This window comes from Lemur catta, chromosome 7, assembly GCF_020740605.2.
Source record: "Lemur catta isolate mLemCat1 chromosome 7, mLemCat1.pri, whole genome shotgun sequence".
Lineage (NCBI taxonomy): Eukaryota > Metazoa > Chordata > Mammalia > Primates > Lemuridae > Lemur > Lemur catta.
The window spans coordinates 97,241,309-97,254,099 of NC_059134.1; the positions used below are offsets into that span (position 1 = coordinate 97,241,309).

General features: G+C 37.3%; 1 protein-coding gene across 1 annotated transcript; it reads right to left on the minus strand.

The window, feature by feature from the left end:
• Window positions 1-5,853: 5,853 nt before the first annotated feature.
• LOC123642723 (olfactory receptor 5B12-like) lies at window positions 5,854-6,800 on the minus strand. The gene has a single exon (XM_045558117.1). The coding sequence runs from the start codon at window positions 6,796-6,798 to the stop codon at window positions 5,860-5,862; it is 939 nt and encodes a 312-aa protein (XP_045414073.1). The 5' UTR covers window positions 6,799-6,800; the 3' UTR covers window positions 5,854-5,859.
• Window positions 6,801-12,791: the final 5,991 nt, after the last annotated feature.

Sequence of the window (12,791 nt, forward strand, 5' to 3'; positions counted from 1 at the left end):
AGGTGCAGGATCCACAGTGAACACGTTTCACCCCTATCAGATATTCTGCATGAAATGACTCACACTTTAAGGCCCACACTGCATTTAAATTACTGAGATGATACTTTTTCCTCTTCAAAAGAGTGTCACCTGGTAGGAAGAAATCATTATGTCCAGATATGTTATGTCTAAATGAGAATAGCCAAATGGGACCTTAGGCATTTTGGAGTCCTCCTTCTCAAAAACCTTATTAATAGTATTTGATTCAGTCACGTTCACATTGTCTCTACCATTTGTCTAGGCAATCTTATACGTAAACAGGGCACACACAAACCCATGAGTAGAAGAGCAAGCAAACATCCCGTAAGTACACACACACACAGAAGTGGGAAATTTGTTAAAGGAGATAGATGGCATGTGATTACCTGTTTTTTGTTTGTTTGTTTCTTTCTTTCTCTCTCTCTCTCTTTTTTTTTTTTTTTTTTGAGGCAGAGTCCTGCTCTGTCACCCTGGCTAGAGTGCCATGGTGTCAGCCTAGCTCACAGCAACCTCAAACTCCCGGGCTCAAGCAATTCTCCTGCCTCAGCCTCCCAAGTAGTTGGGATTACAGGCATGTGCCAGCATGCCCAGCTATATTTTTCTATATATGCTTTCAGTTATCCAGCTAATTTCTTTCCATTTTTTTTTAGTAGAGATGGGGTCTTGTTCTTGCTTAGGCTGGTCTTGAACTTCTGAGCTCAAATGATCCGCCCACCTCGGCCTCCCGGAGTGCTAGGATTACAAACTTGAGCCACCATGTTCGGCCTATGATTATCTTTTAATAAAAAAGTTAAAATAGTCAATTGAGGTATCATAATATAAATTTTGTCTGGTATTATTTATTTCTCTAGTTGAAAACTATTCTAAGAGTCCAAAATGAAGAAAAATGTGATATGAATTTTTAATAATGGTGTATGCTTTTTGTTGGCACATTTTATTCATAGCATATAAGTATACAATTTTAAGGAATTAATATTTCTGTCTGTAATTAGTCATTTGGTAGATACAGTGTGGTCATATGATCATTTTCAAAAGCAAAAAGGCCAGAGTACAGGAAAAGGGGATGGATAAATAATAAGGGAATTTCTTAATTTTTCTGTGTATGACTACTTCTATTACATTTGGCACAAAAAAAATACACTCAGTAATGATGTTACCCATTTTTTCTCTGGAAATTCTATAAAAATCACAGGCAACAAAATCAAAAATTGTCAAATGGAACTACATCAAACTTCTGTGCTGCACAGTAAACAATCAACAAAATGTAAAGGCAACTTAGAGAGTGGAAAAATATTTGCTGACTGTGTATCTGACAAGGGTTTAATATCCAAAATATATAACGAACTCATGCAATTCAATAGCAAAAAAAAAACACCCAAATTATCTGATTTAAAAATGGGCAAAGGATCTGAATAGACATTTCTCCAAAGAAAACATACACGTGGCCAATAGGTATATGAAAAGATGTTCAACATCACTAATTATCAGGGAAATGCCAGTCAAAATCACAATAAAATAACGCTTCGCACCTGTTAGGATGGCCACTATCCAAAAAGAAATGGAAAATTGCAAATATTGATAAGGATGTGGAAGAATTGGAATTCTTGTGTGCCATTGGTGGAAATGTAAAATGGTGCAGCACTATGGATAAGAGTATGGAGGTTTCTCAAAAAAATTAAAAACGAAACTAACATATGATCCCTTGATCCCACTTCTGGGTATATATCTAAAAGAATTGAAATCAGAGTTTTGAAGAGATAGCTGCATTCCTATGTTTATTGCATCATTACTCACAATAGCTAATATATGAAAACAACATAATTGTCCATCAGTAGACGAGTGGATATAGAAAATGTGATATATATGTACAATAGAATACTATCAATCCTTAATAAAGAAGAAGATCCTGTCTTTTGTGACATAGATGAACCTGTGGACATTATGCTAAGTGAAATAGGCCCATCACAAAAAGGCAAATACTGCATGATTCCACTATATTTAAAGTAGTCAGACTCATGAAATCAGGAAGTAGAATGGTGGTTGCCAAAGGATGAAAGCAGGAGGAGGTGGGGAAATGTTTGATGTGTATAGAGTTTCAGTTACGCAGGATGGGAGAGGGGACCTCTGAAGATCTGGTGCACAAAAATGTGCATGTGGTTGTCAAATTGTACTGTACACTTGGAAATTGATGTCATAGTAAATTTTATGTTATGCATGTTTTTGCTCACACACACACAAAATCCAACGACAGAGGAAATTGTGTTAAATGTAAATAAACTAAATATACTAAATAAAATACTGAAATAAATAGACAAATCAAAACCCAAAAATGTATTTCTTAAAGGGAGGCATTCTTTAAATATAAGGAACCACAAATATGAAAGTATAAAGATGGAAAAAGATATATTATGAATATATAACAAATGAATACTGGTATTATCCTGTTATCAGACAAAGTAGTCTTTGGGAAAAAAGCATCTTTGATTTGATTTTTGGCTTGACTGTTATTGGCATATAGGAATGCCACTGATTTGTGTGCATTAATTTTGTATCCTGAGACTTTACTGAATTCATTTATCAATTCTAGGAGTCTCTTGGTTGAATCTTGGGATTTTCTAGATATAATATCATATCATCAGCAAAGAGTGAGAGTTTGACTGCTTCTGTCCCCATTTGGACACCCTTAATTCCTGTCTCTTGTCTGATTGCTCTGGCAAGGACTTCCAGGAAGCACTATGTTGAATAGAAGTAGAGATAGTGGGACAGCAAACATATAAAAAAATGCTCAACATCTCTAATCATTAGGGAAATGCAAATCAAAACCACAATGAGATATCACCTAAGTCTTCTATGCATTAATTTATTTGACATCTAATTTTCAAATGATGCATTCAATAAATTTATACATTTATTGAGGTTTACTACATGCATATCAAGCCTTGGGGATGCAATGGAAAAACAATACTGATAAGATCTTATTCTCATAGAGTTTAGAATCTTATGGGTGAATGAGACAAGAAAATGACTAAATATAGAAATAATTTTAAAATTGTATTAGTGCTATAAAAATGATCAGGGAGTTGTGACAGAAACTAATAGAGAAACATACTTTCAATATGGATGTCTAAGAGGATAAACAAATTAGTCAGGTTTTTATTCAAGAAAGCAGGCCGGGTGCGGTGGCTCACGCCTGTAATCCTAGCACTCTGGGAGGCCGAGGTGGGTGGATTGCTCAAGGTCAGGAGTTCGAGACCAGCCTGAGGAAGAGCAAGACCCCGTCTCTACTAAAAAAATAGAAAGAAATTATCTGGACAGCTAAAATATATATAGAAAAAATTAGCCGGGCATGGTGGCACATGCCTGTAGTCCCAGCTACCCGGGAGGCTGAGGCAGTAGGATCGCTGAAGCCCAGGAGTTTGAGGTTGCTGTGAGCTAGGCTAATGCCACGGCACTCACTCTAGCCCGGACAAGAAAAGCGAGACTCTGTCTCAAAAAAAAAAAAAAAAAGAAAGAAAGCAGAACCACTGTTGGGGAATAGGAAATTACTTGGGGAACTAGTTGTTTAAGAATTTTTGGAGGAACTAGAGAAACTGAAGACCTAAATATGGATACACTAAATACCTTGACTTGATCATTACACATTCTATGAATGCAACAAAATATCACATCTACCCCATAAATATATACAAATACTATGTATCAGTGAAAAAAATTTAAATTAAAAAATAAAGTGGGAGTTTAAGGCTCAGAGAAAATAAATTTACTAATCTGATGAAGGACCAGTGAGGTAAGCAAGTTGGAGTTTTCAGGAATAAATGTGTGTGTGTGTTTGGAGATACACCATGTCCAGTACATCAGCAAATCATATAATCTCCACTTTTCAAATACAATAAATAATCTAGGCAATTTGAAGGCTATCTTATTTATAAAATATTACATATATAATATTACATATGATTTGGAGGAAGCAGAAAATAATTAAGTAGATGTATAATTTTAGAGATTTATTTATTTATTTATTTTGAAAGATATAAAAACATTAACTTTATTGAACTAATGAGATAATATGGTGATCAGCTGGGGGATTTGATGGCAAAACAAGAGTTTCAAAATGTTCTTAAGCCACAGAACAATGATGAAATATGTCAACTAAGAGACCAGGCCTCATCTGCATTTCGTTGTCACAGACTGCAATTTTTTTTTCCAATAAGTCTCTGATATTTTGTTTATTTATTTGTTTATTTATTTAAGCATATTATGGGGGTGCAAAAGTTTAGGTTACGTATATTGTCCTCGTGCCCCCTACCCCGAGTCAGAGCTTTAAGCGTGTCCATCCCCTAGAGGATGAGCATCGCACTCATTATGTATGTGTACACCCATCCCATCCCCCCCACATCTGCCCGACACCCGATGAATGTCATTTCTGTATGTGCACTTAGGTGTTGATCAGTGAAACCAATTTGATGGTGAGTACATGTGGTGCTTATTTTTCCATTCTTGGGATACTTCACTTAGGACAATGGGTTCCAGCTCTATCCAGGAAAATACAAGAGGTGCTATATCACCATTGTTTCTTATAGCTGAGTAGTACTCCATGGTATACATATACCACATTTAATTAATCCACTCATATATTGATGGGCACTTGGGTTGTTTCCACATATTTGCAATTGTGAATTATGCTGCTATAAACATTCGAGTGCAGATGTCTTTTTTATAGAATTCTGTGAAGAAGATAAAAAAGAGTAAGAGATTACTTAGGATAGCAATTTAAATGGGGTGGTCAAGAAAGGGTTTTTAAGGAAGCAATGCCAGGTCTAGAAAAAAGGGGAACAAACAAGTTAGAGATTCAGTTTTGGGGATGAATCTAGCAGTTCAGTTTCAAGTACAAATTGTATGGCAGACTAATACTTTTTCTCAAAATCCATTCTCTTTTCCTTCCAGAGTACTGGAATTTGAGATAAGCACATTTTCATTCAGCTAGAGACTCAATGTCAAAGTTGTCTTTGCAGCTAGTTGTGGCTACATGCCTGAAGCTTTCCCAGTGGAAGTATACTCAGATGTAATGTGTACAGCTACTACATTACTTTCTAGAGAAGAATTTATTTTTCCTCCATCTCTCCTCTTTCTCTTTCCCTCCAGGTAGAATAGCTATGATGAGGATAGACTACACTCCAGGAGATGGTAGAAGGTGACAATGTGAAAGGAAGCTGGATCCCAGAATGACAGGCACCCCAGTGTTTAGACAGTTCATTTTTACGCCTACTGCTATTTGAGAAAAAAAAAAATTCTATCTTTTTTATGCCACTATATTTGGCTTTCTGTGTTACAGCAGGTTAGCCTCATTTTTAATTGTGCCAGATTAACGATGGCCACAGATTCTTCACAGCTCCTTTCCTTAGTATGTGGAATCTCTTTCTTCATACTTGAATTTAGGTCAGCTTTTGACTCACATTGACCAATACAATGTTGTAGAAGACATGCTATATGAGCTTGGGAATCCTTGCAGTTTTACTTTTACACTGGCCTGCAGATGGCACGTAAGAAAACTGATCCTGCCTCTGGAAGTTGAAAGACCATGTGGAGAAGAACTAAGGTGACCTGGAGAGTACGTAGCATCCACATCCAGAAGTGTGAATGACACTACCTTGGACCATCAAGCCCATGTGAACTTCCAATCTCATGAGTGAGCCTGGGTGAAAGCAGCAAAGGAAATCCTCTACCCATAGATTTATAAAAAATAATAAACCATTGTTTTAATCCACTACATTTTGGGGTAATTTGTTACACAATAATAGATAACTGATTTAACTATAGTTTATCTAATCTCCCTGATTAAAATTATGTGCTGAGCAGAGTCTTCATCTTCTCCATGGCTTTTTTGAAAGCATTATTAACCTCTTTATTCCTTAGACTATAGACTATTGGGTTCAACATGGGAATTATTATTGTATAAAACACAGATGCCATTTGGTCATTGTCCATAGAATGACTAGAACTGGGTTGTAGGTACATGAAGATTACAGTTCCATAGAATATGGTGACAGCAGTGAGGTGAGAAGCACAGGTGGAGAAGGCTTTCTTCTGTCCTTCTGCTGAGCGCATCCTCAGGATGGCAATGAGTATAAACAGATAGGAAGTCAAGATAACTATAAGGGCAAAAGCAACATTGAAAGCTGCTAAGATAAAGAGCACAATCTCATTCATGTAGATGTCAGAACAGGAAAGAGCCAGGATTGGGGGGATATCACAAAAAAAGTGGTGGACCACATTTGAATGGCAGAATGAGAGGCGGAAGGTGAACCCAGTGTGGATGGCTGACTCAACAAAGCCCCAGACGTAGCAGCCCATCACCATGTGAGTGCACACACTGGTAGTCATGGTGGTGGTGTAATGTAAGGGCTTACACACTGCTGCGTGACGGTCATAGGCCATGACAGCAAGGAGGAAACAGTCAACGCTGGCAAAAGCCACGAAGAAGAACATTTGAGCAACACATCCCCCGTAGGAAATAACTTTATCCCCTGTGAGAAGCCCAAGCATCACTTTGGGAGTAACAGCAGAGGAGTAAACACAGTCTGCCAGAGAGAGATTACTGAGGAAAAAATACATCGGAGTGTGGAGACGAGAGTCCAGCAGAATTAACACAATCATCCCCAGGTTTCCAATGAGGGTGATGAGATAAACGAGGGTGAACATTACGAAGAGGGGGACTTGCAGCTCTGGAGTATCAGTCAGCACCAAGAGTCTAAACTCATTCACCTCAGTGCTATTTTCCATGAATGCCCTTTTGAAATTGTGTTTCACCTGTTAAAACAAGGAAAGCTGGATAAATTAGTGGCTTACACATGTAATCCTAGCACTCTGGGAGGCCAAGGTGGGAGGATTGCTTGAGGTCAGGAGTTTGAGACCAGCCTGGACTAGAGTGAGGCCCCATCTCTACTAAAAACAGAAGAAAAAAATTAGCTGGGCCAGGTGGTGCAAGCCTGTAGTCCCAGCTACTCAGGAGGCTGAGGCAGGAGGATCGCTTGAGCCAGGAGTTTGAGGTTGCTGTGAGCTAGGCTGATGCCATGGCATTCTAGCCTGGTCAACACAGTGAGACTCTGTCTCAGAAAAAAAATTGTCCTCCTTGAGAGGCATGCCAAAAAAAAGTGTAAGAAGCTCAAAATCATGACCAATCACTGCACTGCACAGCCTACGCCTTCCTTGATCCTCTTGAGGGAAGCAGCATAAAAGGAGAAAGATGCTCATCCTTCTTTAATCCCCTGAGATAAGCAACATAAATATCCCTGAGCTTTAATTTCTTGATCTGAAAAATTTAAGCGAGCATTGTGTTTTCTACTTTTATTATGTCACAAAATCCTTCCAGCAATTTTAAAAACGTGCTTTGAAAACAAGACAAGTATTCAGAGATGCAGTATATTGTTGTGATAAAGAACATGTTCTCTGGTCATGACCCGTCTACATTCAAATTCTAGCCTTTCCGTTTACTGGTTGGGTAACCTTAGGCAAGTCACAACCTGTCTGTGACTCAATTTAAGACAGGGATAATGACAATCCTACCTCACAAGGCTGTGTGGAGAATGTAATGAATTGCTATGTTTAAATCACTCGGAATACTGTCTCATATGTAGTTAGAACTCAATAAAATTATAGGTATCACTATCATTAAATAAATATTATTATTAATATTAATGGTAGTAGCACTATATACAATTGTTGAGGGAAAAATAAAAGAAATGAAATTATTGGAACCACATCACTAACGAAGTTTATGGGAGTGACTTCATAAATTAAATTCAAATTTGTTTAAACAAGCATATTATTTTCACAGATATTAACAATGGAAAATTTGTGGCTGAGCTTTAGGAATAATAATAGATACAAATTTTGAGATGATGTCTTCCAATGCATGACTTCTGCAGGGAATTTATTGAGGATTGTACCAATTATTTCACCCAACTACATAATCGTATTATGAAATAACCTCCTCAATTTTCAAAATCCATGCTAAATATCTGGTCAAAACTGATAAAGTCTTCAAAAACTAATTCCCTAATACCAGAATTGTTCAGCTCTGGCTCTCTTTCCCTTACATTCCCCCTGAAATCCATGAGCATATACTGTTAACTCTACCTTCAAAATATACTCCAAATCTATTCCCTAGTCACTACCTCCAGGGTGACCACTGCAGGCCGTAATACGACTTAGGTCACACCTGCTAAGAACTGAGGCCCCAAATGAGTCAGTGAGAAAGTTAAGAAAAGGAAAACTAAGGCAAGATGCAGATTTGGGAGCTGAGAGAGGGTGGGGATTAAGGAGCAGATATTGAAGTTCTGCTTTTTCGATAGAGAGTAAATGCATGCTAGGGACCATGTTTTTTTAAATCTAACAATATCAGCACCATCACAGGTAGCCATATTGGCCTTCTTGACAGGCACTTTTGTCCTGGCTTGAATAGATCCAAACCCCAATCAGTCTGAATCCAAGCCTAAATGCACAAACAATAAATTGTACTGCCTTAAATTTTGTTTCTGTATGACCCAACGTACCTATATATAGCTGAGCACATAATAGATAATAATTGAAGAGATGAATGATTAAATCATTCCATAATTGTAAGTCAATCCGAGGTAGAAAAAAGTGCCTGAGTTTTAGTTCCTAACACCTGGGTTTGGATATCAGCTTCTTCACTTAATACTTTGAACATGATTTCTACGTTCTCTAAAGGTCATTTTTTTTTCCTCTGCAAATGGAGACATAGCAACTTCAAAGTTATTAGAGAAACCATATTATACTTCTTTGTTTGAATATCCACTGCCTGCTAGATTGAAACTTGGAAAAGCTTTAGTTGAATTGTCTTCTCATCCATGTGCCTACCATGGTGTGTGGCACATACCCCACAGTCAATAATTTTTTATTGCACGACTGAACTAGTGAAGAAATAGCTGTTATTACTGTCTAAAAACAGCCTGTAAAAAGCGATTCCTACCGAGGGATTAAGCAGCATCTTCAGTAATAACTGCTTTGAGACTAGAAGACTGTATCTAAGTGAAACAGAATTCATATGCATTTTATTGATATTCTCATAGGAATATATTCTTTATTAATATAATTTTATTTAATATATTTTACATTGTGTTCAATATAGTTAATGTCAATAGCTTTCTTAACATTCCCCTGAGAATATACTCAGTGAAAAATACTTAAACACAAGAGGAATATATTTATTTGTATTTATTGAAATACATTCAAGAATAATACTCGATGAGATGCCTTTTTGTTAATATAAAACAAATTATACTTATTACTTTTGTACATGTAATTATGTTAATCTTAATATGACTTACCGTATTCATCAAATCTCCAACACATAAATCATTCGTAAGTGTGTTTTAGGTTAACTGAGTTTTCGAGAATTAATTTACAGCAGATTGTGCTAACCCAGTATTTTACAAATGGTAAGTCACGATCCGTTAGCTGGCGGTGAAATCAAACAGTGGATCAGGACAAGCATTTTTTTCAAAAAGTAAATAAAACTAAATACCACTGCTATTACTAGTAATAATCTCTAACACATAAAGCACTTACTGTGTGCAGATGCTCTTCTAAGGGTTTTACATACATTAGCTCATTTAAAACAGAAAAGAATAGAAAGCAAAGGTGCATTGCACCTTGAAAGGCAAGTGGGGCCCCATGAAAGTTTTGTTTTTGCTCTGTGTGTGTATGTGTATTTTTGTATGCACACAGGTGATGGGTTACAATGTAAATTGTATTTCTTGTTATGGATTTCTCATTTTAAAAAGTCTAAAACCTTTCATCAATAGCCTCTGAATAGCCTATGCAAAGTTAAGCAAGAGACTGTGCTTCAGTAATGCAGGACCATATACATTCATAGTATGCTCACAGTTCATTCACTGACTTGTTTATTTCTTTATTTATTTACTCACTGACTCATTTATTCTTTCATCTATATGTTCTCTCATTGCCTCAACGAACATTTACCGCGAGCCTATCATTTTCAAAATCCCCTCCTGTGCACAGGGATTTTAAATGATGAGAATAATATCATCTAATTAATGGAGGTTGTTGTAATATCTGGACTCTACCTAAACAGCATGAATGTATTAAAAGCTGGGATACTAAACTCTGACTACCCCATGGGAAAATGTTTTCCCTTAGACCTTTACATACCACGTCTTCTACTACCACAATCTAAACAGACCATGGATCTGAACTTAGAAACTTACCTTGCTCTTCAAGGAAGATGACACAAATTCACTGAAAGAAAAGAAGAAAAGCATCTGTTTAAGAAGTTAATTTTTAATGTCTAATGACAAAAATTGAAGTTCTCTAGAGGCAGAAAGATGTAGGGAAAAGGCAATTAGATGGAAATTATAAAATATTCTCCAACTTGTCACATGAGGCTGCTGCCGTGAGGACAAATAGGGTAAAGTTTGAATGCACTCTGCAAAGTGCTGAGCAGCTCTAAGAAGAGATCGTCAGACCCACCATGGACATGATTTTTACCTGGGGGTTTTATCTCTGGCAATTACCGCAGGCTCACAGTAATAAACCAATGTGCAATAAGACCACTTAGTAAAATGAACAATCTCTTACATTAAGATCAATACATGAACACCAAAAGGCCTCTAACACACAGGCTGGTCCCTCTAACATGGTTTAATTAGGATCATGTTAGGATGTTAGAGACCAATGACTGGAAACCAACAATGACTGAGGGATTTGTGTGTATGTAAAGTTCTCAGGGGACTAGGTACCCATGAGAACAACCACAGTCTCTCACTCCAGGAACCTAGAGAAGCAGCAATTAAACTGTCTGTGAAGCCCTAGTTGAGTTTGTTGAGGAGGAACACTAGTGTATTTACATTACTTGAGGTTATTTCTCTTGATAGTGCAGAACATCTTCAGAAGAGATTTAGCATGAACTTTCCTGGCCACAATCAGACAGAATCACGAGACGGAATGGAAACCAGGCTGGAGTGGTGTGTAAGTTGTGTTGGCTCATGTCAGCATGCCTTCCCAAAATTCATATCAAAAATGTTACTGCTGACTGGGCGTGGGGCTCACGCCTGTAATCCTAGCAGTCTGGGAGGCCGAGGAGGGAGGATCACTCAAGGTGAGGAGTTTGAGACCAGCCTCAGCAAGAGCGAGACCATGTCTCTACTAAAAATAGAAAGAAATTAGCTGGACAACTAAAAATATATAGAAAAAATTAGCTAGGCATGGTGGTTCATGGCTGTAGTCCCAGGTACTTGGGAAGCTGAGGCAGACAGATGGCTTGAACCCAGGAGTTTAAGGTTGCAGTGAGCTAGGCTGACTCCGTGGCACTCTAACCTTGGCAACAGAGTGAGACTCTGTTTGAAAACAAAAGAAAAAAAAAAGGTTATTGCTTACATAACTTCTCTGCACTTCAGTTCTTTCACTCATAAAATGGAGATGATGATGATAATAGCTACTTCATATGGTCATTAGGAATATATAAGTTAATATTTATAAAGTGCTTAAAACAGAGCCTGGTACACAGTAAACTTTCAACAAATACCAGATACAAAAAACCAATTACAACATCTTGTGTTTTTATGAGAGAGCCTCCATTCATAGCTAAAAGTGTCCACTATCTCCAAAATAAATCATTTATCCCTTAGGGACCTTGGAAGCCACCATGAATTAATTTCAAATATCTTACCACATAATTGTGAGGTTAGAGTGTATGTTAAATAATTATTGAAAACAAGCTGAAAATAAGACAGAGGAGAACCAAAATGTGAACTACTTAAGCTGACAGAGCAAATTGGAGAACAGAGTTCCATCTTCAGTGTATGGGTTTCACCCACTGAGATACAGGCAAAGCTGAGCAACCCTAGGACACACCAAAAAATCATCTCCAGATGTGTTTTTACACAGAGACGGTCTATAACATGGCTACCAGGAGCAGACATATGACATGTTTTCTAGCTGTTCTTTACCCAAACTCTTCCTATTTTTTGTAGTTTTTGTAGTTGAAACTTGCTGGAAGACTGTATAATAGTGTTTAAGAGCTCTCTAGAAGAGACTCTAAAGGATGGCATGGGTTCAAATCCTGGTTCTGCCTAAACTGTTCTTGAACATGGCAAGTGTCTTAATGTCCCTAAGCCTCACTTTCCTTGCAAGTAGAATGGGAATAATAATAGTACCTATTTGTAGAGCTGTCAGGATTAATGAGTAAAGAGATATAAATCACAAACAACAGTGCCAATGTGCTAAGAAGCCATATAAATGAAAGCATTCTTATTGTAATTTTACTTAAAGTGATCACAACTCAGCTACCAGCAAAGGAACCTGTCTCAGTCAACGATGTACGATGAATAATTCCCAGAAGTCAGGATAGTTATAATTTATTTGTGGTGGGTACTGTGGCATGCGGCATTAGCCAGAGTCCAAAAGTTGTGATAGTAGTGACCAAAGGTATTAGTGTCAAAGGATGGGAGTGGTGAATATGCCAGAGGAATTGTCTTAACCAAACTGTTCCAGTGGTTTGATCTTGCTTATGGGTCCTGTTCTCTGGCTTCCTGAGAGGAAAATCCATATCCATAAATGCCTACATCCAAAAGACAGAAAGATCACAAATAAACAATCTAATGAATCGTCTCAAAGAACTAGAAAAGGATGAGAAAACCAGCCCCAAACTCAGCAGAAGAAAATAAATAACAAAGATCAGAGCAGAATTAAATAAGAGAGGAAGTTTAAATTAAAAAGGGTGGGAGAAACAC